Source organism: Mustela lutreola, chromosome 11, assembly GCF_030435805.1.
Source record: "Mustela lutreola isolate mMusLut2 chromosome 11, mMusLut2.pri, whole genome shotgun sequence".
NCBI lineage: Eukaryota > Metazoa > Chordata > Mammalia > Carnivora > Mustelidae > Mustela > Mustela lutreola.
The window spans coordinates 24,100,590-24,128,400 of NC_081300.1; the positions used below are offsets into that span (position 1 = coordinate 24,100,590).

Below are 27,811 nucleotides of genomic sequence, written 5' to 3' on the forward strand. Positions count from 1 at the left end.
ACGTGTGGACGCCGCATCTTCTTTATCCGTTCATTTGTTAATGGACACTGAAGTTGCTTCCACATCTTGGCTATTGCAAATAATGTTGCAGTAAACCTAGGGGTGCATGTATCCTTTCGAATTAGTGTTTTTGTTTTCTTTGGGTAGGTACCCAGTGGTGGAACTATTGGATCATATGGTATTTCTATTTTTAAGTTTTTGAGGAACCTCCATACTATTTTTCCCAAGTGGCTGCACCAGCTGGCATTCACACCAACAGTGCACAAGCCTTCTAGGGGTGTCTGTGCTGCTAAAGAACTTACGACCATTGAAGCAGGATTCTATTTTCTCCACATCCTTGCCAACACTTGTTGTTTTTTCCCTATTTATTCATTCTGAGAAGTTTAAGGTGACCTCTCATTGTGGTTTTGACGTGCATTTCCCTAATGATTAGTGATGTTGAGCATCTTTTCATGTGTTTGTTGGCCATCTGCAGGTGTAAGTACCAATCTTTTGATTCTGCAGTTAGATCATCTCCCTCTTCATGTTTAAAACCCATGTACAGTTTTCCGTTGGGTGTGGAATAAAATGAACAACCCGTAAGGAGGCTCCCAAGAACCTCCTGCTTGTCTCCCACTGAGTCCATCCCCACTGTGGACTGCCTGGCTTTCAGCTCTCCAGTGAGCATTACTCCTGCCTGCCCCAGACTTGTCTACAGCTAGACAAGTAGGCAGGATGCATTATTGCTGATGGCCACCCCATGATTCCTCTCTGCCCCAGGATGGAAATCAGGGGCATGGCTTTGAGGTTCCCTCTCAGCTAACCTCTCAGCCCAGACCCCTCCTCTCTCCTCTCTGTGCCTAGCCAACCCCTTGTTCTTGTAGGTTTCACCTGGGATCGTGTTTTTCAGTGAAGCCTTTCCCAATGGCCTGGATTAGGTGAGGTCCCCTGTTGTGTGCTAGGGGTGTCTGTGCTGCTAAAGAACTTACGACCATTGAAGCAGGATTGATTGCATGATGTGGTTGGGGATCCTCGAAGATAAGGGCGTGTCCCCCCCCCTCCCTGCCCACCTTCTGTGTCCCAGCACCTTGCCTAGTGTTCCGTAAATACTCATGGATGAATGAATGAACTAGAGGCCATTTTCCTGCTAACAGGACTTTTAGCTTATGGAGCTTAAAGTTATTTTAGCTAACATGCAGCAGTTGAATATTTGTTGAACAGTCTCAAGGCGTGTTTGTATACTGGGAGGAAGGGGAGGCCAGCATGCTTTGTCCTATGAAATGAAGACTGAGAGCTGGCTTCAGTCCCAAAGGCAAGTGTGTCAGGCATTTAGTTCTAAGATGATCTCTTACATGCAAAGCAAGAACAGCTCAATGTACTCATATGTTGGGGGCCTTTCCCCAAATTTTCTCCAGAAAAGAGTGGTTGTTCCTGGACATTTTCTCAGTAGATCAGCAACTTCTGTTAGCAGGAGAGAACTTAGCTCGAAATGACTTCAGTGCTGGCTTTAGTTGTTTACAGAGGTCATAGAGTGGAGCAGGTTTTAAATTAAGAGGGAAGCAAACAAACTTATTCTTGACTTGGTCTAGGGCTGTGACTTTCTAATAACTGTGATGGTGATTATAAATTAAGACTCGTTCTCTGGGGCGAGTACTGTGCTAGTCTTGTGCTAGCGATCAAGAGTATATATTTATACAACAAAAGAGGAAAGCAGCTCTCCAGCGATGATGTCACATAGGGAATTGAAAAGGAGTGTTTCAGAGAGCTTAGGTGGAAACGAAGATGTACTCAGACCGTCTCAAATGACTTAAATGTGTGGGGTGACTGGATTGCTTAATTCACATAGTTGGTTCTCTGTACAGGGAGAGTTCCTGTTCCTGGAGCCGTAGTCATGTTGCTGGGAGTAGGATTTTAACAAAGCTTCAGCTGCTTGGCAGGGTCTAGGCATGTATTTAACTGGGTGAAAGGTACTAGCTTTGAGCAAACCTTTCTTAGCCTCTTCAGCAACAGGTTAAATGGGTGTGATGTTGCAGCCTTACAACCCCAACTGGCCAGCCACACCCAGGACTTTGCGATCTTTCCAAAACTTCAACAAGAACACATTACTTTATAATCATTTCTTTTCTTTTCAAGATTTTATGTATTTATTTGATAGAGACAGTGAGAGAGGGAACATAAGCAGGGAGAGTCCAGACGGAGAAGCAGGCTTCCGCTGAGCAGGGAGCCAGATGCGGGCTCTTGATCCTAGGATCCTGAGGGATCATGACCCAAGCCGAAGGCAGATGCTTAACGACTGAGCCACCCAGGTGTCCCTTTATAACCATTTCTAAGCTTCCGGTGTAATTGCAGTTCCTGTCGAGCGCACTGCTGGATGAAATAGCTCAGCAGAGTTCCCGAATGCCAGGCACTCGCCATCTTGGTGTCGGTTTGTCACTTGAGGACGTACAGACTTATCTATGAATATCTGTAGGGCAGGAGGCAGGTGAAGTTTGCCTTCACCAGTCACACGGCGACTTGGTTCTTCATTAGCTTCAAACACAGATAGTGCATGTAGAAGACGGAATTGTGACTGATGACGTGATCAGGTTTTCGAGTCGAGTCTTTGGTCAAACGGCTGGATTTAGATGAGGTACTACAAGCATGTCAGAAAGCAGATGTCAAAAATGGGATTGTGATGGCCCGAGCCAGGTATAGATACATCTCCTGTTTTGACATTTGACTTTTATTTCATTTAAATAACAGGAAATATTAGATTTTATGGTCCCTTTGCTACTCCAAAATGAAGCTCACTTCTTCGCCTTTTTTTCCTCCCACGTCCTTTACTCCACGGATGCCAAGTGGCTTTTTTCCTATCCCAATCTCTATGCATGAAGTTGAAATTTCTTCCTGGTGTCCGGATTAGCTTGGTTCTCTCAGTGAGGAAAGAGCATGGAACAAGTTCAGCAGACATCTGGGTTGGGGCTCAGGAATTACCTGACGGCCCAGCATATACGTGGATTTTAAGTTACTTGTCAGCCCTGGACACACAGAATGTAAGTTACGGAGAGCTTCCCAGTGAAGAGCATTTGGGGGAATGGGAAGGTTATTACGGGTCTGGGAAGCCTTTCACAGGACAAACAAACAGGGAAACCAGGAAGCAGGACTTGTTGCTGGAGGAGGAGTTAAATTCAGGACAGCAATCAGAGGGGTCGGTGTGTGTTCCCGTGATGTGTTGTGTGCCCATGCTTCTGTTGGGATTCCTCGGTTGTGTCCATGCTCCCCCAGAGAGGGGTGTCTCCATGTCTCCTTCATGCCCTGGGCCCCATTTCCTGCTGCACTTGACGGTGACTGCTGAGCCCTTACTGTGTCGGGTGGCACTTACTGTGTCGGGTCCTCCTTCTCCACATTCTCACCAACCCTTTTATTTGATGTCTTTTTGGTTATAGCCACGCCGACAGGTGTCAGGTCATCTCTTTGTTGTCTGCATTTGCATTTCCCTGATGAGTGATGTTGAGCATCTTTTCAGCTGTCTGTTGGCCACCTGGATGTCTTCTTGGAAAACTACTCAGGCCCTCTGTCCATTTTTAAATCCTCTTTTAAGTGTTCTATAAGTTCTTCATATATTTTGGATGTTAACCCCTCAGATAGCTTAACTTCCTTGCTTTCCAGCCCAGGACAAAGGAAGAGTAGGTGACCAGCAGCATACTGGTGGGGATAGCCTTTATTTAGCTACTCCACCCCCCCACCCCACCCCCACTCCCAGTTCGGGAGACTGATCATCAGCACAGGGTTTTAGGATCCAGCTTGTGTCTGGGCCCATGAATGTGAGCTTCAGGCTTCACATGTGGAGAGAATAGTGGGTACTCCTGCTTAGATGAGCAAAAATATCTAGTCTTTGTCCTCCAGACCGCATTATGCAGAAGAACGAAACGTGACCTCCTTCCTACTGTAAGGGCAGTTAGCTAAGATGTCCCCGTGGTTTCTACAACTTGGCCGTGCTTGCCAAGTACCACGCACTGGGAATGACTACTCTGGTGGTGCTGGGAAGAAACTGCCGGCTGAGTTTGGAAGTGTTTTTCTTCCCATCCATAAAAGTATTGCTTCAGAATGGACCTTTACACCAAACGGAGGACATCTTTGCAAAGTGTTTGTGTTTTCTGAGTCCCATTTAAAGAACTGAGCTGTGAATGCCGTGGTGTGTTTGACAAGGGGTGCACATGTTTCCGGCCTGGAGAGGTCCCTAGTCTCCTGGCTCTAGTCCTCCGCTTACCGTCTTGGCACGTTATGCTTGGGCTGCAGGCAGGGCTGGGGAAGCCGCTTGCTGTCCTAGGCTGGTGTGATCCTTTCTGCTTCAGGTGACATCTGTGTCCCACGTCTTCCCTCCCTGCCTTTTAACAATTGTTTCCCTTTGGTACTCACAGCCTGTCCACTTACTTCACTGCTGGTCACCGACTGTTTGTTGATGCTGCTCTCTCTGACTGATCATGGTCTGGTTTGGATGGGGAAATTCGGTGGCTTCTGTCTTGCCTGTAGGGTAGAAGCTAACCAACGTGATACTGGATCTCGAGTTCTAGCACATAATTCATGTCCTGAGAGATGCTATTTGCCTGCTTTGTCAGTTGTAGCGAAAGGGGCTCCTCTTGTACCCTGGAACCAGAGCCCTGATTTTTCAGTTACGGAGAGAAGATCTCAGTGCCCACCGAACCGCAGCATCATGGTAATGCTAAGGGTACGTCTGTGAACAAGGTGGACTGTGGGCCTTCTGTTCGCGCCCTACCTTGGGGAGGAATGGACAGGCCATTTATGGAGTGTGCCACCAAGTCAGGCTGCAGGCTCCCCTCTCGTCCATTCCCAGGGGACAATGCCTGGACAGTGCTTTAGGTCAAGACGATGGTGCAACCCAGTCTTCAGTCGGCCTGATTCTTACAGTACCTAGTCGCTTTGTTTGGCCTGTCATTGTAAGTGGCAATTGACCCTTTTTTCCATGTGTGCTTATGAGACCCTTTACCTGTGTAAAATACACACTCAGCGGGTCCTGGGCTGCTGTAATGAAGTTCATGTTTCTCCACGAAGGGGAGACAGCAAGGACTTGAGGTCACAGATCCTTTGTCTGGTCATGGCTCTGACCCTTACTGTGAACTTGGGCAAATTGTTCCGTGTCCTTCTACCCTCAGTGTTCTTCTCTGTGATGGATTAGTGAAAACCCTGTTCATCTTAACTTGAGTTTTAAACTAAGATGAAATGATTAAAGTATTTGAAGTTACTTATTTTAGTCTAAGGTGTGGAGGTGACACTCTCAATTATTCAAGGAATTGAATGTTTCCAGTGTCCCTGTTCTCCTTTGTCTAGAGTCCATTTTGATTCTGAGGCTTCTTCTTGAAACAGGGATTTTTTTTTTCTTTTTTCTTTTTTTAAGTCTTGCACATTGATCTGAAGCTTAAAAAGAAAAAAAAAACAGTCTTTGGGCCCCACTCAGATTTCATCTTAATTACTCAAGTGTGGGACATGGGCATTGGTTTTGGTTTTGTTTTTGTTTTCCTTTTTTAAGATCTGCAGATAATTCTTAAATGCCAGCCAGCATTAACAATCCCTTCTCTCAGCGTTTTGAAGTGAAAGTAGGCTAGATCCAAATATTGATTTTTGGGCAAGGCATGGCTATCTGTGAACAACGATTTGCAGGACATTGAAAGGATCCCAGGAACCTACAAATGCCTTAGGCTTTTGATTTTTCCATTTGCTGATTCTCTGCAAGATCCCATCGGATCCTGCCTCCGAGGTTACACCGTGCCCGCAGTCGTCACCGTTGTCTGATGCTTACGGTGCTCTGATGATGTGGGATTGCATGGCATTCTGGGGGTACTGCCTGTGAGACACATCTGACTTTTACTCATGTTGTAGAGCTGAAGAAACAGAGGCTCAGAACCTTACTCATCAGCTTACCCAGGCTAGTAAGTGGTGGTGTGAATTCTGACCCAGGCTGCCTGACTCTAGAGCCCATGGGCTCAGCCACACACTCTGCTGCATGGTGGTGAGTGCAAATAGGCAAATGTTGCCCCCTTTTTGATACAACATTGACATTTTAGTGCAAGGGCTTTCTGGAGGTTATGCTTTTAGCTCAGGATCAAGGCTATTCAGGCTGGAATTTCATGCCAAGCCATAGGCAGTAAAAGTCTACGGTGCCTGCCAGTCAGTTACCAGGTGAAACAACAAGCTTGCTGTCTTCCAGATGAGCTTGCACTTGGGTACAGCTACAGAACTGCCTGGTCCAGGCCCTGGGGATTGATGTGATAGGTGTGCTGCATTATGCATTACGTGGCATGGGGAAGCTAAAGCCTCCCCAGGTGGTTCTAACCTGCAGCCAGGGTTGAGCGTTCCCGCCCTGGGCAGCCACTCCCTCCAGTGGAGAACTGCCTTTGCAGGCTCTTGCAGACAGGGAGGAGAGGCCCCTGGAGGTTGGGGGCTCGAGAGTAGTTCTTGATACTGATGCGTCTCTGTTCACAAAGACCTGCCTTCTCCGGATACTACACAGGGCTCTTTCCAAATGACAAATCACAAGTTCTTTGATAACCAAGTCAGACTTGGATCTCCTTAGATAGGATGGAGTTAAGCGCTGTTAAGGGGGGTGTGGGTGACAAGATGAGTGGCTCTGTGATTGGGTTATATGGGTCAGGCTTGTCTTTCCTATAATCTCCCTCCAAGGAAAGCTGGTGTAGAGGTCGGATTTGTTAGAAGATACTCCTTGAAGGAGAGGCAACATGGAACCTTGGTTCTAGAGAGTTTCTATCTGGCCTGTAGAACTGATAGCTTTCTGTTAAAAAGAATATACTTCACTGTTTCCTCAGATATTAGGAGAACCCATGCTAGTGGAGTATACAGTGCTGTTTGCATCCTCTGCAAACCAAAACAATTTTTGTTGAATTGAGGTGAAAGTCACGTAACATAAAATTAGCTACTTAAAGTCAACTGCTTGGTGGCATTTAATGCATTCACAGTGCTGTGCAACCACCATCTCTGTCTAGTTACAGATCATTTTCACAATCCAAAGGAAACCTCCCTCCAAATCCTGCGAGTCTCCCCAGCTCCGATCTGCCTGCCTGCCTCCAGTCTTTGCTGGCTACTGTGGGGCTCCCCTCTCCCTGCTTAGCCTGTTTCCTTGGCTGTTTACTCTGCATCGATCATGTCCTGCCTTGTTTGGGATTACAGAGGCAATGGATCTTCCTTGGGTGGGTAGCTCTGGGGAGGGAAGGGAAGGTGGGCTGCTGGCTAAGTCAGCATGTAAAGCAAAATTTGATCATGGTTAAAATTGCCCTTGGCAGTCCTGTCCATTGCTCATCAACTGTGCGTGCATGACATTGGGTAAACAGCTCTGCTCGGTAATTTGTAGACACTTTAAGCTGAGAATCCATGAAATAAGATAAAGATGGGGAAGCAGAATGCTGCGGGGAGGCCTACCTGCAGATGTCCCCCATCCCATATCATCACAATGCAGGATTCACTTAGTGCTGCTCTAAGTGTGAACTGCTCTGATCTCAGCACATGTCCACCTGTGTCTTTATGGTGGGGTTGGAGAAAACAGGACAGCGTCTAGCACGGTGGGCCCATAGGAGGTGCTGAAATGTCTCCTTGATTGGAATCTAGAACTTGCTTGACCAGGTGTGGAATACACAGTGTCCTTTAAAACATGATGGGAACCTTTGGCCATCTGTGTCCTCAGTTGGCATCAAGTGTTGCCGCCTTCCCTTTTCTTGACTTGCCTGTCCCTGCTGAATCGCTGTTACTGTCTGTAGGAATTGGTCCCATCACTCCTTAGAGTGTATTTTTATGTGAATTGCCCACCTAACTGACATAAAGTCAGGTGATTAGTCTCCATGTTTTACCTGATTACATGGTACATATCATAGTGTTTTTTACCTGGAAACCTGATGCCTCATAAATGCATTGTTTACGGATTCCTGTCTCAGAAAACATTTATTGAGCATCTGTATGACAGGGAGACTGAGCAATAGCGTATCTGAAAGACCTGATGATAGTGGGGTGACATGGATGTGAAAGAAATGCCTGCCGGGGCGCCTGGGTGGCTCAGTGGGTTAAAGCCTCTGCCTTTGGCTCAGGTCACGATCTCAGGGTCCTGGGATCGAGCCCCTCATCGGGCTCTCTGCTCAGCAGGGAGCCTGCTTTCCTCTCTCTCTGCCTGACTCTCTGCCTACTTGTGATCTCTGTCAAATAAAATCTTAAAAAAAAAAGAGAAATGCATGCAAAACCGTGAAGTTAATCATACTGAAGGGGTTCCTGCCACTCAGAGTTAGTAAGGGCTAACTCGGGAGGGCACAGGGAAGGTCAGGGTTCAGTGAGGACAGGAGCCTGGGACTCCGACTCTGCCCACATGGACAAGTGAGGGAAGGGTGTTCTGAGCTGCTGAAATAGCGTGTACAAAGGGAAAGGCAACAAAGCTTCACTGTAATGGGCAGATAGTAAACCTTTCAGGCTTTCAGTGCCACGGGGTGTCACAACGACACAACCATCATCCGAGAGCAGGGCAGCTGTAGACTGTATGTGAGCGGAGTGTGAGCTTGTGTTCCAACAACTTCACGGACACCAAAGTTTGACTTTCCTGTAATTGACATGTTGTCGTCTGGATATCATTCTTTCTCCCCCATAGCCATTTAAACACTTGAAGATCATACTTACGTCCTGGGTTGCACAAAAGCAAGGGGCACACTAGACTTGGCTCAGGGCTCTGGTTTGCTGAGCCGTGCACAGAGAGAAGAATGAGCACGTACTGAAGCAGCAAAAGAGCAAGTACTTGGGGAAGCCCTGATGCGGTGGGTGCAGGTGGAGGCAGGGGCTCTCTGCTCCTAACACGCTCGCAGGTAATGGTGAGCCTCGGCTCCTCAGTTGGAGCAGCAAAGAACTGCTCTGATGCTGTGCTTAGTTCTGTGGGAAAATAGAGACTGTTTCCTGCCAGTAACTGTTTTCAGTCTATTGAGAGATAAGAGACTGATTTAAGCAGATAGACGGACTCTCACGGAATAAGAAGTAAGCAGCTAGTGCCGGGCAGTGAGGTTTTCCGGTGCTGGGGCAGTTAACAGGTCAGTGAGTGGGACGTGGACTACAGGATTCCGCCCAGAGGAGCCCCCGAGTGAGCCAGGACTGGGCCCAGGGGCTTCCAGGATGTCCAGCATCATGACGATGACCGCATACCATCCTTCTCTTCACTCTGTTCCTCTTGGGACTTCCCTTACTCTTTTTGTCCCTTTTCCCTGGAGCCATTCCAACCCCATTTACACAGCGTGGAGACTTTGTGTACAATTTCTTGGGTAGGCCGTGCTCTCTCGGCCTGGACGGGAGATCCCAGGAGTGAGCTCGGAGGGATGACAACTGTTGTGTCGCTGAGGAAAGGTCCCTCACCTGAGGCATGGGGACAAGATCTGAAAAGTCCTTGCAGCTGATGGAAGGTCGGTTTACAGGACAGTGGAGGAGGGGCACCCGAGGGGAGAAGCCACATTGACAGTTCCGGTTGGCAGAGGCTCAGAGCTTTCTCCGGAGGTGGCTCAGAGCGTTTAATGTCTATGCCGAAGTGCTGAGGCTCTGTGAAGCTGTCGAGAATCGAGATCGTATCGGAAGATACGATCATTACAGCAGCTCAGAGGGAGGGAGGTGATCCTGTGAACTTGGTTTTTCAGAATGCAAAAGACGACGTTGGCGGCGTATCCTGGGCTGGGATATCAGGGGTGCCAGGGGTGCAAATTGGGGTGGAAATGAGCGTCGTGAGTCTGTTGCCTCACAACTTACTCCTCTTGCTGGTGAATTCGAGGCCGGTGCAGTAAGGGCCAGGGGCTTGCGTTTTAAAAGGGCAGTGACCATCTGGAGGAGAGTGTTGTGAAAAGGCAAGACCACAATAAAGCCCTCTGGCTGCTTGGGCGCAGGCCGAGGATGGGCTGCCAGCTCTGGACTTGGAGCGGCAGGTCGGTTCTATGGACCCAGACTCGTGTCCCGGCTGGCCTTCTGGTCGTAAGAGCTGTTAGTCTCAGGTTTGCTGAGGATGTTCTGTGGCCGTGAAACCAGGTGTGAGCGCGCGTGTGCCCACAGAGCCAGGTTCTAAGGCAAACAGGCCCTGTGCCCATTACACACCTATAAAATGCAGAAGTGTGTCGGACAGAAGGAAGGCACGCTGCCGAGAGCGCTCAGAGCCCTGGCCCGCCGGCCCCATGCTGCTGGTCCGTGCCCCTGAGCTGCGGGTTCCCAGCTGTACATTACACTCGCCGTGGGAGCTCTTCTGTCCCCTCAGATTCTGAGTCGGGCTGAGGTGCAACTCAGTCTCTGTGTTGTCACGTTCTCAGGTGAGGACAGTATGCAGTCCTGGCCGACAGCCCCCAGCTAGAGCGGGAGGCCTTACTTCCTCAGGGCTGTGTTCTTCCTTGCTAGGGGTTGGCCGGCTTCCTGACCATGCAAATCCCATAGCAGCTGGGAGAGCTTGAGCAGGATTTGGGTGCGTGTTTGGGCTTAAAGAATGCACAAGTAAATTGAGGTTGCTGGCAGTTCAGGAATATGTAAATACACTTTCAATTTGCTTATACTTTCTTTCGCTTCTGCAAGAAAATGGCTTTGTCCCTGAATGCAGCATGTCAGAGCAGAGGTTCCCAAGATTTGAGGATGGTCTCTTCTGTCTCAGCTTTGGCATGTGTGGTTTTGTTCCTCATCCTAGCTCACTAGATGTTCCCACCAACACTGCTCTTCTGTCCCACCCTTGAGACGATGGTACGCAGCTCTGGTGGACATCAGCAGACGCAGGCTTGGCGATCTTGCTGGCAGAATTATAATTACATTGATCTGTGGCATTCTCTTAGGATCTGGAAAGTGCCCTCTGTCCCCAGTCCTCTGAGTTACTCACTTGTCAGGGTGTTAGATCACCTTGTGCTTTGAAATGAGAAGGGAGGAAGATGTGTCAAGATGGCTTTATAAATTCTCCAGAGGGCCCCTCCGAGATAGCAATACCCGTGTAGACATGTGAAAGCTTTATTTCTGACTTTCTCATTTTAATCTTCCAGTACACAAGGGTCTGGATCCCTGACCCTTATGAAGTGTGGCGCTCAGCTGAATTAACCAAGGACTACAAAGAGGGAGAGAAGAGCCTCCAGCTCAGACTGGAAGATGGGACAGTAAGTGCGGGCCATGCGGGGGCACATGGGGGTCTGCCAGCCCGGGCAGGGTGGTCTGCTGCGGGCTGGAGTTTCCCCCCGCAGAGGAGAGCTGCTTGAGCCCCTGGCATCTTTTTGTTCCTGCTGACGATCATGTATGTGAAAGTGGTAAAGCATAAGAAATCCACGCCCACTGGTGTTGGCCACCGCGAGATCTCTCGTGACCACAGCAAGGATCTTCTTGGAAGGGAAGGGAGGGTTCCCTTCGTGGGGCTGAGGCATCAGTGGGAGGAGAGGCAGGAGGTGCCAGGAGAGACAGCACATGGGAGAGTGGTTGAAGCTCTGGCTCTGGACCTAGCCTGTGTGGGGATTGGGACCCCCAGCCATTGCTAGCTCTGTGCCCTTGGGCAAGTTTGTGTCCTTCTGTACCAGTTACTTCATCTGTTCCGCTTGAGTGATGGTTTGTCTGGGGGTCTTTTGAGAAAAAAAGGAGTTGCTATGTGACATGTGCTTAGAACAGTGCCCAGCATGTGAGCCCTCCCTGTGCGTGGGCTACTGTAGCGAGATGGCTTTATAGCTGCCCTTCAAGTGTCTTCAGTCAAAGGGAAGATAAAGTAGTCAACCCTGAACTCTTCCTCTGGCACCATCGGATTTTTTTTTTTCCCCACGAGCTTTTGTGACTAGCCTTCCCTGTGAAGTGTGCGTTTCACAAATATTTGAATGCTCGCACTGTGTGGGGTCTTGGGGGTGTACGCGGCCCCGCCATTGTGGGGAGCACAGAGGGACAGCAGAGTGCTGTGACCCATTGCATGAGGCACAGGTGGGTGGATAAGGAATAGGACAGAAAAGACAGGCTGAGGAGGGGAAGGTGCTGAGGGAGTTGCAGGGGTCGTGGAAGGGAGCTGGCCATTGAGGACTCAGGGTGGCGGAATGCGTATGCTGAGTGTCCCAGGCAGGGGTGGATGTGTGTGACAAAGCTCTGAGGCTACACGGTGTTCCTTTTGCATGTTGAAGGAAAGGAGGCCTGTGCCCCGAGGCACCTTCTGAAGAAGGGGTCAGAGAGGTGGCCTGAGGACACAGGCACACGTCATGTGGGCAGGCCTTATGGTGGGGGGTGACTGCGAGAGAAACAGGCGTTGCAGGAGGGCATTTGACACATGGTGTTACATGAGTTTCAGGCACACAGCACAGAGATTCGACAAGGTTAGGCCTTGTGCTATGTGGGTATTGGGCTCCGTGAAATAAGTCCTCCTGAGAAAGATGAATGCCACGGGAAATGACTTTTTTTTTTTTTTTTTTTCCCTTTCTCGATTCCATATTGAGAAACAGTTTTGAGGGAAGTGGCAGGAGGAAAGCAAGCATTGGCCTCAGGGTGGGTTATGTTGGAGGGGCTGCCGTGGGGCAGGAGTTGGGTGGAGGGAAGGCCGGGGAGCTCCCGGCCTCCCCCCGAGATTGCAGTAGCCCTCAAAGTTGGGACCACACCAGTTAGCCTTTGATCATTGACTGTCTTGTTGTTCCTCCTTCCTTCAAGCATCTTGATCTTGTCTTTCTCATTAGCAATGACCTACTTGAGAAATGGACCTTGTCTTAGTCTTTGCTCACATAGTATATACCGTGGTTGGCGATTAACTCATGGGTCGGCAGCAAGATGGGACAGTTCCGCTTACTAACCTCTGTCTACATCCCCTCAAGCCCATCACTTGGTAAAACTGGGACACTGAGCTACACGTTCACACCAAGGTGTGCACGCCTCACCTTCCCCTTCTCGGCAGGTGGACATGGCTCGCCTCCTCTTGCTTTTGAGGCGAGAATCTAAATTCCCGACAGATGGAATCATGTTTACTCTGTGGAATAACTTCCCACCCCACGCCCCAAACAAAATTAGTTCACCCACTTGAGTGGTGTAACTTCTCTTCCAACATATCTCATTTTAGATGATCTTTTAAGTGGGTGGGTATTTTTAAAGGTTTGTACAGAGGTAGTGAGGAATGACCTGCCGCGCTGCTAAAACAGCAGATGCTTGCCTCCCCAGCTGAGAATCTGCCCAGTGTGACTAATCCTGGCAGCTGCCCCGGACCCCCCCCCCCCCCCACCTGCTATGTGGCCAGTCAGCGTGTGATCAGAAGGGATGCCGGGGGTGCACATTAGCAGCCCTGGAGAAATAATGGCCTCTGAACCTCCAGCTCTGTCCAGGTCACTTGCAGAGTGTGGTTTGGCCACTGTTGGACCAAGTGGTCACTGGGAGCGACGAAGCTGAGCGAGCGGTGGCCCAGAGGCAGGAGGGCAGAAGTTGGAGGACTGGCCTCTGTGAGCTTGAAGAGCCTCTGCTCTGTAGCTGAGAGTGTCCTCGTGTGTCAGGCTGGCCGGAATCCAGCTGCAGTGCTCCACATCCTTCCACCACCTCAGTCCAAGAGTGCGGGTTTCCCTGTGGTGGCGAAGGGCGAAGATACGTTCGTTCTTTTCTGGAACAACAGTGTCCTCCCCCCTCCCCCCCAAGCTTCTACTTTATGCTTGCTTGTGTGTTCAGCTCAAGGTGGTCCGGCTTCTTAGTGTTCCTCTGAGATGTTTCTTCTTCATCGTCGCTTATCATTTTAGTTGTGGTCAAATACACAAAACATCAAACTGGCCACGTTAGCTATTTTTAAATGCACAGTTCAGTGACGTAAAGTACTTCGACTTTGTTGTACCTCCATCCTCGTCCAGAACTCTTGATCTTGCAAAACGGAAACTCTGTCTCCATTCAGTGCTAACTCCCCACTCCTCCCTGCAGGTACTGCTAACACTGTCGGGGTCTGAGTTTGATGGCTCTGGGTTCTACCGTATTTGTCCCGTGCCTGGCTTGTTTTCCTGAGCACAATGTAAGATACTTTCTATTTAAGCCAATGGGAAACTTCTTGGAAAAGGAGAGTGTCCTCTCTGTCTCCCCGCAGCTGTGATGGGTGCCGAGTAGCCAGGTGTGCCCACCCTTACCGCTGTGCTGCTTCTAAACGGGGTCGGGCATCTCTGTGCCAGTTGGCAGACTGTGCTGATGCCAAGTTCCCTCCTTGTTTGCTTGCAGCAGAGCTGAACCTGGCAGCCCTTGGATCTTGCCTCCACCTCCCTTGTAACTCCTGCCCTCTAGTGGCAGGGGAAATTCACCATTTCCATGGTTTTGCATTTAATTTTTTTTTTTTTTAATTTAAATTCTAGTGAGCATTGCAATCTTGGTTTCAGGAGTAGAGTTCAGTGATTCATCACTTACATACAACACCCGGTGCTTATCATGGGAGGTGCCCTCCTTAATGCCCAGCACCTGTGTAGCCATCCCCCTGCCTGCCTCCCTCCATCAAGACTCAGTCTGTTCTCTATTAAGCCTCTTATGGTTTGCTTCCCTCTCTTTTCCTCCTCCTCCCGTAATTAGTTCATATGTTTTGTTCCCTAAATTCCACATATGGTGGTGTGCCTGGGGGTTCAGTCGGTTAAGCAGCCAACACTTGATGTCAGATCAGGTTTTGATCTCAGGGTTAAGAGTTTAAGCCCCACACTGGGTGTGGAGCCTACTTAAAACAAAATTCCGTGTATGAGTGAAATCATATGGAATTTGTCTTTTTTTTTTTTTTTTAAGATTTTATTTGAGAGAGAGCCCAAGGGGTGGTGGGGTGGGGGTGGGGGACAGGGAGAAGGAGAAACAGACTCCCTGCTGAGTACGGACCACCCACCAACCTCAACACAGGGCTGACCCCAGGATCCTTAGATTATGACCTGAGCCAAAGGCAGATGCTTAACTGACTGAGCCACCCAGGTGCCCTGAAGTTTATTATTCTCTAAGTGATTTATTTTACTAAGCATAATACACTTAAGCTCCGTCCATGTTGTTGTAAATAGTAAAATATTCTTTTTGATGGCAGAATAATATTCCATTGTATATTTATCTCTTTCCATTCGTCAGTTGGTAGACACGTGGGCCCTTTCCATAGTTTGGCTATTGTAGGTAATGCTGCTGTAAACATCAGGGTGCCTGTGCCCTTTCAAATCTGTATTTTTGTATCCTTTGGTAAATACCTAGTAGTGCAATTGCTGAGTGATAGGGTAACTCTATTTTTAACTTTTTAGGAACCTCCACACTGTTTTCCAGCGTGGCTGCACTAGCTTGCATTCCCACCAACAGTGTAAGAGGATTCCCCTTTCTCTGGATCCTCACCAACATCTGTCATTTCCTGACTTGTTAATTTTAGCTATTCTGACAGGTGTGAGGTGGTATCCCCTTGTGATTTTGATTCACATTTCCCTGATGCTGAGCGATGCTGAGCATCTTTTCATGTGTCTGTTGGCCATCTGGATGTCTTCTTTGGAAAAGTGTCTAGGTCTTCTGCCCATTTCTTAACTGGATTATTTGCTTTTTGGGTGTGGAGTTTGATAAGCCCTTTATAGATTTTGGATGCTAACCCATCATCAGATATGTCCTTTGCAAATGTCTTCTCCCATTCCGTGGGCTGCCTGTTAATTTTGTTGACTGTTTCCTTCACTGTGCAGAAGCTTTTTATCTTATGAGGTCCCAGTAGTTCACGTTTGCTTTTGTTTCCCTTGCTTCTGGCAATGTGTATAGCGAGAAGTTGCTGTGGCTGAGGTCAAAGAGGTTGCTGTCTATGTTTGTCTCTAGGATTTTGGTTTCCTGTCTCACATTTAGGTCTTTCCTCCATTTTGAATTAACCTTTGTACTGTAAGAAAGTTTCATTCCAGTTTCATTCTTGTGCGTGTTGTCCAGTTTTCCCAACACCATTTTTTGAAGAGACTCTTTTTTCCCCTTGGATGTTCTTTCCTGCTTTGTCAAAGATTAGTTGACCAGAGAGTTGTGGGTCCATTTCTGCGTTCTCTGTTCTGTTCCATTGATCTGTGTGTCTGATCTATGTGACGGTACCATACTTTCCTGGTAACTCCAGCTTTGCTTTTCTTTTTCAGGATTGTTTTGACTATCTGGGGTCTTTTGTGGTTCCATACAAATTTTAGAATTGTTTGTTGTAGTTCTGTGAAAAATGCTGGTGGTATTTTTTTTCCCTCAATATACATTTGTCTTTTTATTTATTTTTTAAAATTTCTTTTCAGCGTAACAGTATTCATTGTTTTTGCACCACACCCAGTGCTCCATGCAGTACATGCCCTCCCCAATACCCACCACCTGGTTCTCCCCACCCCCCTCCCCTTCAAAACCTTCAGGTTGTTTTTCAGTATCCATAGTGTCTCATGGTTCACCTCCCCTTCCAATTTCCCTCAACTCCTTTCTCCTCTCCCTCTCCCCTTGTCCTCCATGCTATTTGTTATGCTCCACAAATAAGTGAAACCATATGATAATTGGCTCTCTCTGCTTATGATAATTGGCTCTATCTCTGCTCTCTATGCTTATTTCACTCAGCATAATCTCTTCCAGTCCTGTCCGTATTGCTACAGAAGTTGGGTATTCATCCTTTCTGATGGAGGCATAATACTCCATAGTGTATATGGACCACATCTTCCTTATCCATTCGTGCTGGTGGTATTTTGTAGGGATTACATTAAATTTGTAGATTACTTTGGATAACAGACATTTTAACAATGTATATTATTCTGATCCATGAGCATCTAATGTTTTTTGATTTCCTTATGTCTTTTTCAGTTTCTTCCATAGTGTTCTATCATTTTCAGAGTACAGATTTTTTTTTTTAACCTCTTTCGTTAGGTTTATTCCTAGGTATCTTATGGTGTTTTGTGCAGTTGCAAATGGAATTGATTCCTTGATTTCTTCTGCTTCATTGTTAGTGTATAGAAATGCAACAGATATCTATATGTCGATTTTTATGTCCTGCAAGTTTGCTGAATTCATATATTTGAGCAATTTTTTGGTGCTTTCTAGTTTTCTAAATAGAATATCATGTTGTCTGTGAAAGTTTGACCTCTTTCTTGCTGATTTGGATGCCTTTTATTCCTCTTGTTGCCCGATTACTGAGGCTAGGACTGCCAGTACTATGTTAAATAGTAATGGTTAGGGTGGGTATCCCTGTCTTGTTCCTGACTGTCGGGGAAAAGCTCTGGTTTTCCTGTTAAGGATGACATTAGCTGTGGCTGTTTCACACATGGCCTTTATGGTGTTGGGTATGTTCCATCTCTGCGTGTCTCCTGCCTGGAGTTCGTATTCAGTGTTTGTATCCTACCTGTGTCTCCACATACCCGAGCCCTTGAACATTGGTGGGGCCAAGGCAAGCGGGTGGGTGTGAGCCTGCCTCTGCCAGTAAAGACATGCTTCATCAACAGGCACGTGAAACCCACATTGCTGATTTTTGAAAACGAAAACATCTAATATATTAAAAACATGTTTGCGACTCTCTACTCTTCCATCTCCATCTGGCTGCCGTGTAAATAACTGTTGTCTTTAAGCAGGTTGTGCTTGTACCTGTATGTAAAGAAACTGCAGAGGAACATGAATTATGGGGTATTGCAACATCTCCTTCTTGACGTGTTGCCGTGATTACAAACACTGTACTAATTGTGAGGGCCTCTGGAGCCCCGAGCCTCTAGGGAAGTGGGGACCTGACACTGGGCCTGGTATTGGTATTTCCATGTGTGAATTTTCTTTGCAGTTGTGCCTCCGAAAGGCAGGATTAATGTGCTAATTTAATTTGCCTTTGCTTTATTTACTCTAAGCATCTTGACTGCCCGGCTCCTCCCCACGCCTGGAAGCGGTATCTGTCTCTGGTGTTGGCAGTGTTAGAGTCCACAGGCCTGCTAGGACCTGGCGGCCATTGTCTTACCTGACAACGTGGAGCAAGAGGTGTGCAGGAGCATTTCCCTGGGGCCGAATGGCTTAGTCCCAGTGTGCCGAGGGCTGCAGATCTCACTGCGTCAGCACCGAAGCCTGATGCCAAGGGGCAGAGTGACCATGTATTCTTTCATAAGCTTCTGTTTTGTGTTTAAAACGATGGAGCCCTTGAAGATGCAGGGCCCAGGGAAGGGGCCCTCTTACTCAGGTCTGAGGACGGTGCCAAACATCACAAGCTATTACAGCCAGGAGATGGCCAGCTTGGTTCTTTATGCCAAGAAGCAAATGTTGCAGAAGAACTGGACCACTGCGCTTGACCATTGGCGCACTCAGACCTGTGCACCTAGAGAATGTCCACAGGGCTCATCAGTGCAGTTCAGGGAAATGTCAGCTGTGTGCACAGCTGGTGAAGTAAGAGCTCAGAGTGGTCAATACGCTTGTCCCAGTAGAACTTCTTAGTGCAAGTGATTTTCATTTTACTGGTTATTTCTGTTCTTTTAATATTTGTGTGGTCACCTAATAATTTTTTGCCTCCAGTAGCTCAATAATCCACAGTTGAGGCTGTCTTTGTTCAGATGGCAAGGATAATGGGAGGAAGACTGTATTTATTCTGTTTGTGTTGTACATATACAAAAAACGTTTAAAGTTATAGAACAAATGGTGCATAAAGGTCTATTAGTTATATTGTTACCAATGCAATTAGTTATCTTACCTAAAGTAGGCTATAATTTTCCAATGGAAATATTTTTATTGTAAAATACTCGTAACCTAGAAATGACCGTCTTCACCATTTTCCGAGGTGTGCCGTCACGGGCATTAAGGGCGCTTACGCTGCTGTGCGATCACTGCCAGCATCCATCTCTGGAGGGATCTGTGTCCTGTTACCGTTGCCCCTTTCCTCTGCTGTATCCCTCTGCTGTATTTTCCATCAGTTAGGACATTTTGCCTGGCTGCTTCTGCTCAGAGATGGTTGAGGCAGTGATTTCTGCTCCCTGTTCTCTCCCTACCGCACCCAGCACAGGGACATTGGGCACTGTCTGGATACGTTTTGGGTTGTCCTAACTAAGGAGGGTGGTCTGCTACTGGCGTCTGGCAGGTAGAGGACAGGGATGTTGCTAAGCACCCCAGAATGCCCAGGGCAGCCAGCAACACCCCCTCTCCCCATCCTAAATGTGAATAGTGTGGAGGTTGAGTAAACCCTGGATTAAGCCAATAGAGGAAGTGGTCTGGATTTTTCTTTGCTGAGACCCACCTAGTCAAAAGCCAAACTAGGACCCCACGATTCCAGCAGAATGTCAAAGCTGTGTTTCTGGCTAATTTGGAATCAAAAGATTAACTTGGACTCTGTATTTTTATGCTGCTGTCATTTTGTTTAAAATAACTTTTATGTTTTCCTTTATGGCTATTTTCTTCCCTTAATTACTTGTATCACCATTTATTCACAATTCATTAAAAGCAGTTGCGCTGTGATATGCCAGGGTCTGGTTATACAGCAGTGAAAACAGCACGTCTGTATCCTTGTGGGGGCTTTTGGTTTAACTTGTAATGAATCTAATACATATGTAAGCATAGGATTTAGAAAATGAAAAGGTCAAGGCCAGGAATCTTTAGAAATCTATTAGCAACTTGGTGACATACTGGCCTCTACCTCCAGTGTACCTTTCATACTCCTCCTAAATGCACACTCTTTCTGAAACCCCCTTGGGCCCCTACTTCCAAGTTTCTTGCCGACATCTCAAACCAGGAACATGTACCGTGGTAGACACCATACCTAAAAGCTCCACCGTGGTTCTGAGCCCATTTTGACTTCTCTAGTTGGGTGCCAGAGTACGCTATGTGTAGCCCTTCAGGGTCAACACCCACTCCCTGCCAGCTGTTACCCGTATTAGTACTAGCTTCCTTTTCTCTGGATCTCTAGTTCTGTGGGTAGAGTAGGAGAAAGAAATTGGCTTTATCTACCATACATGCTTCTTCTTAGCCCCAAATCTTTGTGTTGGTAGTTGTCACGCAAGGGTATTTCTAGGATCATGTTCTCTTTATGTAATTCTGTATAACACGGGTATGAGTTGATATGAGAGAGGTCATGAAAAAATCCAGTGTTCCATTCAGCTAATAATTTTTGAGCATCTATTAAGTATTCTAAAACCATAGACCCATAGAGTGTAAAACAATCTAGACCAATGTTCTCCAGAAGAACATTCTGGTACAGTGGACTGTGGTCTGTCTGTATTGGCCAGTGAGGTAGTCACTGGCCACAGGTATCCACTGGGCCTTTGAAATGGGACTCGTGCGGGCTGAGAAATGGAAGTTTTGATTGTGTTTAATTTCAGTGAATTTAATTTCAATAGCCACACGTGCTGGCCTATTGGAAAGGGCAAGTATGGACTAATCCCCTAACCTCTTCCTCTATATTCTCAAGTTTTTACTAGTCCAAATATGCTAGGTGAGGACCAGCTGGAGATGGCCATCAGTTCCTCATCTCGGGGTGAGGTGGGGTGTGGAGCCACACAGGACATGCAAAGCAGACCTGCTCATTATGGGAGGGTGACGGAGAATTAAATCTTGTCACGAGTGTTAAAGTTTGGTTGCCTCTTCACCTCCGATGGCCCCACTTACTACATTGTGAGGTCTTTTGTGCCAGGAAATTGTCATGGTCCCTGATCACATCTTGAACGCTTCGATTTCAAATAAAACCATGTTAGCCATGAACGTTCGATACTAACAGCAGTGTTAGAATCAAAATCCTATTAAAGAAAACCCCTAAGTCTCTCTTTCCCTGCTTCCCCCTGGATGCACTCACAGCCCAGACGCTGCTCCGTTAGATGCTGAACTCGCACCTCCTCCAGCCTTGCTGTGGCTCAGGGCATGTTGACTTTCCAGTCCTCCTGTAACCGGCACCACTGGCTTGTTTGTGGATCTTATTTTCACAAAACTGCATATGCATTTCCCTCTGTGCACTTGGAGGAGAGTTTTCGAGGGAGTGTTCCATCTGAGGAAAAATGAAATGCCAGCATTTCTGTCTCAGGATTTAAAGACTCAGAGCTCAGGTCCCTGCTTTCTGATCTGAACAACCAGGGGTTGGGCTAGGGGAGCCCTGTGGTTCTGTACTTGGCCATGTCCTGGGCTGCGTACCAGGGCTGGGCGTGGGGTGCGGAGCCACACAGGACATGCAGAGCAGACCTGTCGCTCCAGGGGCGGGGACATCTCTGCGGGGAGGTCTGCAGATAGACTCAGCAAGAGGGAGGGTGCAGTTAGGATCCCAGCTAGAGGCAAAGGGTGGCGGGTGGGGGAGAGCCATCACCTCTAGAGCTTAAAATCTCAACTCCATTTCCCCTTGTTGCCCATCTTCTAGAAATTCTGTATCCTGCTAGGGAGTGATAGCTAGTTTATTGCTCTCCTCTATGGAGTAAACTTGATAAAAGACCTTTTCACAAAAAGAAGAGCCTTGATACACACCAACACATACATAACCCCACCCAATAGGAACGTATACAAAGAAAACCTCACTAACATGGCTAACTGTTGCTAATTTGTGGGGATGTTGCTGTATTTCATTCTCTTCATAAATTCAGCAGGATGCTGTGGGTAGCTGCTTGTCTGTAAACACAGTTGGATGTCAGGTTTAACTTTCACGATTTATAGATTGTTGAGATCATTGCCCATTTGCGAGATGGTCTCCTGAGGCCAAGAAAGAGTCTATTCATGAAAGGGTCTGACGGGCTGTTGCCAGCTGCCTTCTAAAAGGTCAGTCCAGGGGCGCCTGGGTGGCTCAGTGGGTTAAGCCACTACCTTCGGCTCAGGTCATGATCTCGGGGTCCTGGGATCGAGTCCCGCATCGGGCTCTCTGCTCAGCAGGGAGCCTGCTTCCCTCTCTCTGCCTGCCTCTCCGTCTACTTGTGATTTCTCTCTGTCAAATAAATAAATAAAATCTTTAAAAAAAAAAATAAAAGGTCAGTCCATCTGAACCTGGGCACAGTACACCTGTGTGGCCACATCCTTTCTATTGAAGGTCTTACCAGTTTCTATACCTTTGCTTATGTGGTGGATAATGGTGTTGCTGATCTATTATTTGCATTTCTTTGGTTAATGGCCATTGAATAGTTTTTCATGTGGTCTGTAGGGTTTTTTTTTTTTTTTTTTGTGGCTTGTATCCTATACATAATTTTCTGTTGGGGTATTTTTTTTTTTTTTAAAGATTTTATTTGTCAGAGCTAGAAGGAAAGCACAAGCAGTGGGAGGGAGAAGCAGGCTCCCATGACCTGAGCCAAAGGCAGACACTTAAATGGACTGAGCCACCCAGGTATCCCAGGGTATTAGTTTTCTGTTTGACTTCTTAAAACTTCGGTTACTAAGTTTAATTCTGTTATGTAATGCAAGATCCTTTTCCCCCTCTCTCATTTTAGTCTACATGTGGTGTGTTTTATGATGGCTTCAAAATTCTACTGATCGTCAAAATACAAAAATTTGCAACATACTTCTGACTTTCCCATCATTCTTTAAAAGTACTTCCTTCTGAAGGTTTTAAAACTACCGGACTACATTTTCTTTCTCATTTTGCTCTTATTCTTTTGTTTTATCTAAAACTTACTTTGTATGAGGGAATGAGACTAGAACACAAGTTCAGTTCTTCTTCTCTAAACAGCTTCAAGTTTACCTGGTGCAATTAGAAGGAAAATTCCTTTTAATAACTTCAGTGTTATGAACAAATTTTCCTTCTGTGTCTGCATTTATTTTTGGATCTGCTATTAGATTTTGTCTGTCTGCCGATTTTAGCACCATTCCTATATGTGCTGACTATAGTATACCTTAAGATCTGGTTGTGCAAGACCATCTAAAAGTGGGGCAAGAGAGAACATTGATATTTATGTTCTTTGGGAAAAAAAATTTATTCCAGTAAATTGAGGCTATGCCCATAGAATTTCCTGAAAGGCTTATATAAGAGTGGTTCTTAAAATATCTATAGACCACCTGTTGCAGAGCTACTTGTAGATTTCTTTTTTTTAATTTCAGATTCCTGGGTCCCACCCCAGACTCTGCCTACACATAAGTAGTGTTTGAGAAACTGTTTTTTTACAAGCTTTTAGATTTTAAATAACACCATGAAAAAACTTAGATAAAACATGATAACCCAAGCCAAGAGTCTACTGTTTAAACACTAAAGAACATCATCTTTTTATTACATAGAATATTTATATACATAAGTCAGTTATAAGTCTGTCCTGTCAATAAACATCTTTGGAGTACTCCCATCTAAGTGTCACGCTAGGGTCACAAGGATGGCACCTTGCATTTGAGACTCCCTGGTGACACATGTCAAAGTGAAATGATTTTTCTGGAGTAGCTTGCAGCCGGCCTGTCGCGCAACAGATGTACAACTCGAGGGCATTCATGTAGCGCAGTTAGTTGTAAGGCAATCCCAATAAAAAGGGAATGGGTCAGTTGATGAGGGGAGGAAAGCAAGAGCCTTAAATGAGAGCAAAGAAAGTTGGCTGCTTGGGAGAAGGAGCAGTACTCCTATTGCAACCACAACCAAAGACCCACTATGGAGTAGCTCGACAAGCCAGTAGAATATGTCATTAAATCTCATTGTGTTTCCAAATCTCTAGTGTCATTCATTTTTTATCTCAATACATTGGGATTATGTCACCAGCAAGTTTTCGGCATCTCTTATGGCAAGATGAACATTCCGTTCAGTTGGCCCTTCTTTAGAATGGGTTATTGGTCTCCATCACTCAGGATCATGTGAGCGCAGTAACCCTAGCCGACAGGACAGCGAATGCAGGCTACATGCTTCCTAACCCTGCCTTTTTGTGTCTATTACATGCATTTCTTTAGATTCGGGAATACCCCATTGATGTCCAAAGCAACCAGCTGCCTTTTCTGCGGAATCCAGATATCCTGGTGGGAGAAAATGACCTCACCGCCCTTAGCTACCTACACGAGCCTGCAGTTTTGCACAATTTAAAGGTCCGTTTCCTGGAGTCGAACCATATCTACACTTACTGTGGTAAGTGGTGTGCGTCTGTTGTCTGCATGGGTTTGAAAGGACTTAGGATCTTCAGACTGTACGTGTTCAGCTCTAATAGTTAGGAATCCTACTAGCATTCTCCTAAGTACCTCTCATCCGAGACCCTTGAAGGGTTTGCAATCAGAGAATGTGGCTTAATTAGGCCACCTTGCATCTCGGTGGGACGATTGGTGTTAATCACAGCTCAACCAGGAAAGAAATGGACCACACGGTGTGACTTGACTGACTTCGGCGTAGTCTGGGGTCTGTAGGATAGCAGTAGAGGCATTCTAGGGTCCTAGCTCGGGTGTCTGTGCCCTCACCGGGCACACCCCCGGAAACCGATGCCTAACAGGCTTCTGTTCTAGCCTAAGATAGTCTGTCTTCGTCTGACCTCTCCCTTGCCGTGTACAAACATGGTGCATGATGAATATTTGTCGAATTCATGAGCAGAAAACATGACAAATGCTTTAAAACAAAAGTCCATAAATTCCATTTTTGTTTTTCTTGAAACTTCTCAATTTCCTGCATTCCATTTTTTTTCTTTTCTTTTCTGGGGAGTGTGAAGTGGTATGGTGAAAACCAGAGGCCTGTCCATGATTGTCTGAGAAGCAAACCATTTTGGGGAGGCCTGTCCATGATTGTCTGAGGAGCAAACCATTTTGGGGAGGCCTGTCCATGATTGTCTGAGGAGCAAACCATTTTGGGGTCTGGCTGAGCAGTCAGGCTGTGGCTGCTTTGTGGGGTGGTGGTGGGGGTCGTCCCTGCTGTGCTTTGAGCCCTGGTCTTCTCTGTTGATCACAAGGGAGGCCTCAGGACCAGGGTTTTTTGCACTGTGATATTATTCCACTTCGGTTTGGAATTGGTTGGTTGTCTCCTAAGTTCCCTGAGCTTTTCTGCTAGACTTCAGTGCTTGAGAAGTAGTTTCGCAAATACTTCTTCAACCTGATTGCTGGTGAGAAGCCTATTTGAAAAAGACCATCAGTTATCAGAGACTTCAACAAGTTGGGCCTTAAAAATAAATAAATAAATAAATAAATAACCCCAAACAACAACAACAAAACCATCAGCTTCACTTTTTAAAGTCCTCCTTTCTAAAATAGCCCCTGGTATTGGTACATAATTCTCCAAATTGGAGTTGGCCCCTCCAGTGTCAACTGTTCAGAGTGACCAACATGGCACAGGATATGGAGTCCTCAAGAAGCACTTCCTTCTGCTCTGAAAGTGGCTGAGACATTTTAGGAAAACATGTGACCTCGGAGTATAATACTGAAATACCAAAATGCTACATGAATTAGACTTTTATACAGCCCTCTAAAAAGCAGGACAACATGTTAAGGCTGTTTTTGAGAGACTCCTCCAAGTCATTAGTTTTAGGAGAAATATATCAGTTCTAGGTGTTACTTTTTAGTCCAGGTTGTCTTTTTGGACAGACTTCCATTTGAAGACTTGGTGGGTGTCTTTCTCTCCCTAAGCCTGAAATGTAGTACACCAGATGATTCCAAGTATTCTGGTATGTTTTTTTCCTTTTAAATTAGACTTTTTAAAGCAACTGTGTTTAGGTTCACAGCGAAAATGAGTACGAGAGAGAGATTTCCCATATAACACCCCCTTCCCCCACACATGCTCAGCCTCACCTCCTGTTAACATTCTGCTCAAGAGCGATACGTTTGTTACAACCGAAGAACCCACGCTGACACATCGTTATCACCCAAAGTCTCTCGTTTCCATTGGGTTCAGTCGTGGTGGATGGACATTCTGTGGGTTTGAACACATGCATGACGGCATGGATCCACCATGATGGTACCCTGACAGTAGTTTGACTGCCCTCCGATCCCCTGGCCTCCACCTGTGCATCCCTCCCTCCCCCCCAGTCCCTGGCCACTACTGATCTTCCCTGCTGCCACCATCATATTGTCTTCTGTGGGCTAGTGTAGGGTTGGAATCATGTGACCTTTCTGGATTGGCTTCTTCCACTTAGTAACAGGCGTTTCAGTTTCCTCCATGTCTTCTCATACCTTGATAAGCCCCCTTTTATAACACTAACAGTCCATTATCTGCGTGTGTCACAGTTTGAGTCACTTGTGGAAGGCACTCGTAGTTGCCTAAGTTTTGGCTGTTGTCAAAGCCGCCGTGAACATCCATGTACAGGTGTTAGTGTCATAGAATGTTTTCACCGTCTTTGGATAAATACCAAGGAGTGTGAAAGCTGAATTCTGCAGTAACAGCATGTTTTGTAAGAAGCCACCAAAGTGGCTGTACCATTTTGTGCTCCCCCAGCGACGAAGTAGAACTTTCATTCCTCCACATCCTCACCAGCATTCAGTGTTGTCTTGTGTTGTGGGTTTTGGCCATTTGAATGTGTGTGTGGCGGTATCTCCTTAGAGCTGTAATCTGTACTTCCCTGGTGGTAATGTGATGTGCTTATTTGCCGTCTCTGGGTCTTGGTGAGGTCTCTGTTTAGATTTTTCGCCCATTTTTCTATCAGATGGATCATTTTCTGATCCTCGAGTTTTAAGAGTTGTTTTTATTGGTTTTGGATATTACTCCTTTATCAGATACTTTTTTGGGGGCAGATGTTTTCCCCATTCTCTTCTCATTTTCTTGACTCGTGTACCTTTTCAAACACCAGAGGGGAACACCGTGTAGGAGATCTCCCGTCTCGGCAATGACCTTTCCATTCTTGCACTTTCCCACATGACTGGAAAAGCTCCCATTTTTTTGGTACCTCTGTCAGTGGTTCTCTTGAGATCCAGACTGTGCTCTTATTGGAAAGAAAAAGGCATGAATTTCTTGAAGATGGGATTTCATTTTTCTTTGTATGTTCTCCAATATTACCTTGCCTTTCCATGAAAGATCGGGGGTATTCTATGGTTTGCTGACTCTTCATGCAACATGTATTTGAGTCCGTCATTGTGACATACTTTCAGGAGATACAAAACATTTTTTAAAAAAGTGAAAAATAATACATGATATAAAATGATGTGAGCTAATAAAAATCTAACACTCTGTGCTTGCTATGCAAGATGCTGGTCCAAGAGTTCTTTATTAATCATTACCTGCAAGACAAGCAGGTGAAGGTAATTAGGATTCCCAGTTTTATAGTCCAGGAAACTGGGACACCTAGAGTTTAAGTAATTCACCAGCATCCCCTAGTTAACACCAGTTGTGACAAGATTTGCTTGTGCAGCACTTCACGTGTATTTTAGGAGGGCTGTTTGCTGAGCATCTGTGTATGTGCATGCACACATGCTTATTCAACACTATAGGGTATTTGGAAGCCCAGCTTTCTTTTCTCCGCCGAAGCCTAGCACAGTGCCTGGTGGAGACTCAGACACATCTTGATTTAGTTGAGTGATTGGTTGTGATTCATTCTCCTACTCCATGTTTTGTTTTGATGTATATAAACAAGGCCTTTAAAAGACTTGTGCTGGCTGGCCGTCTTGCTGTCAGCAATCTGACTGCATTCTCTGTTTGCAGGGATCGTGCTGGTTGCCATTAATCCTTATGAGCAGCTGCCAATCTATGGTCAAGATGTCATCTATGCCTACAGCGGCCAAAACATGGGGGACATGGACCCACACATCTTTGCTGTGGCAGAAGAAGCCTACAAGCAGATGGCCAGGTAAGAAAGACTTCAGCCTGGCGGTCCTGGGTAGTCGGAGGGCAGAAAGGGAAGTGTCTCCTTCCTTGGCTGCTTTTGCCCAGTGGTCGAGTGGTGATTCTGGGGTTGCGTGAAAGTACTGGGGACAGATCCAACTCAGGTTCTAGTTCTCTCTGCCTTTCCCCTTGTCGTCATTGTCATCCTGTGAACCTGAACTTCTCCTTGAGGAGCAGGGGCTCCTAAGACTTCAGTTTTTCTGAGAAATGACAAAAACAAATGCCTTGCAATTTCCTCTGTCCTTGCCTGCCTTTTAGATTGCTTGCCTCCCCTCCTGG

General features: G+C 46.5%; 1 protein-coding gene across 2 annotated transcripts in view; it reads left to right on the forward strand.

The window, feature by feature from the left end:
- Positions 1-27,811, forward strand: part of MYO5B (myosin VB) — a 345,627-nt gene that overhangs the window by 135,722 nt on the left and 182,094 nt on the right. For both annotated transcript variants that reach the window (XM_059138813.1, XM_059138812.1), the window contains exons 2-4: positions 11,007-11,117; positions 23,701-23,872; positions 27,353-27,497. In XM_059138813.1, the coding sequence (XP_058994796.1) occupies positions 11,007-11,117; positions 23,701-23,872; positions 27,353-27,497 (428 nt within the window). The remainder of the gene's footprint in view (positions 1-11,006; positions 11,118-23,700; positions 23,873-27,352; positions 27,498-27,811) is intronic.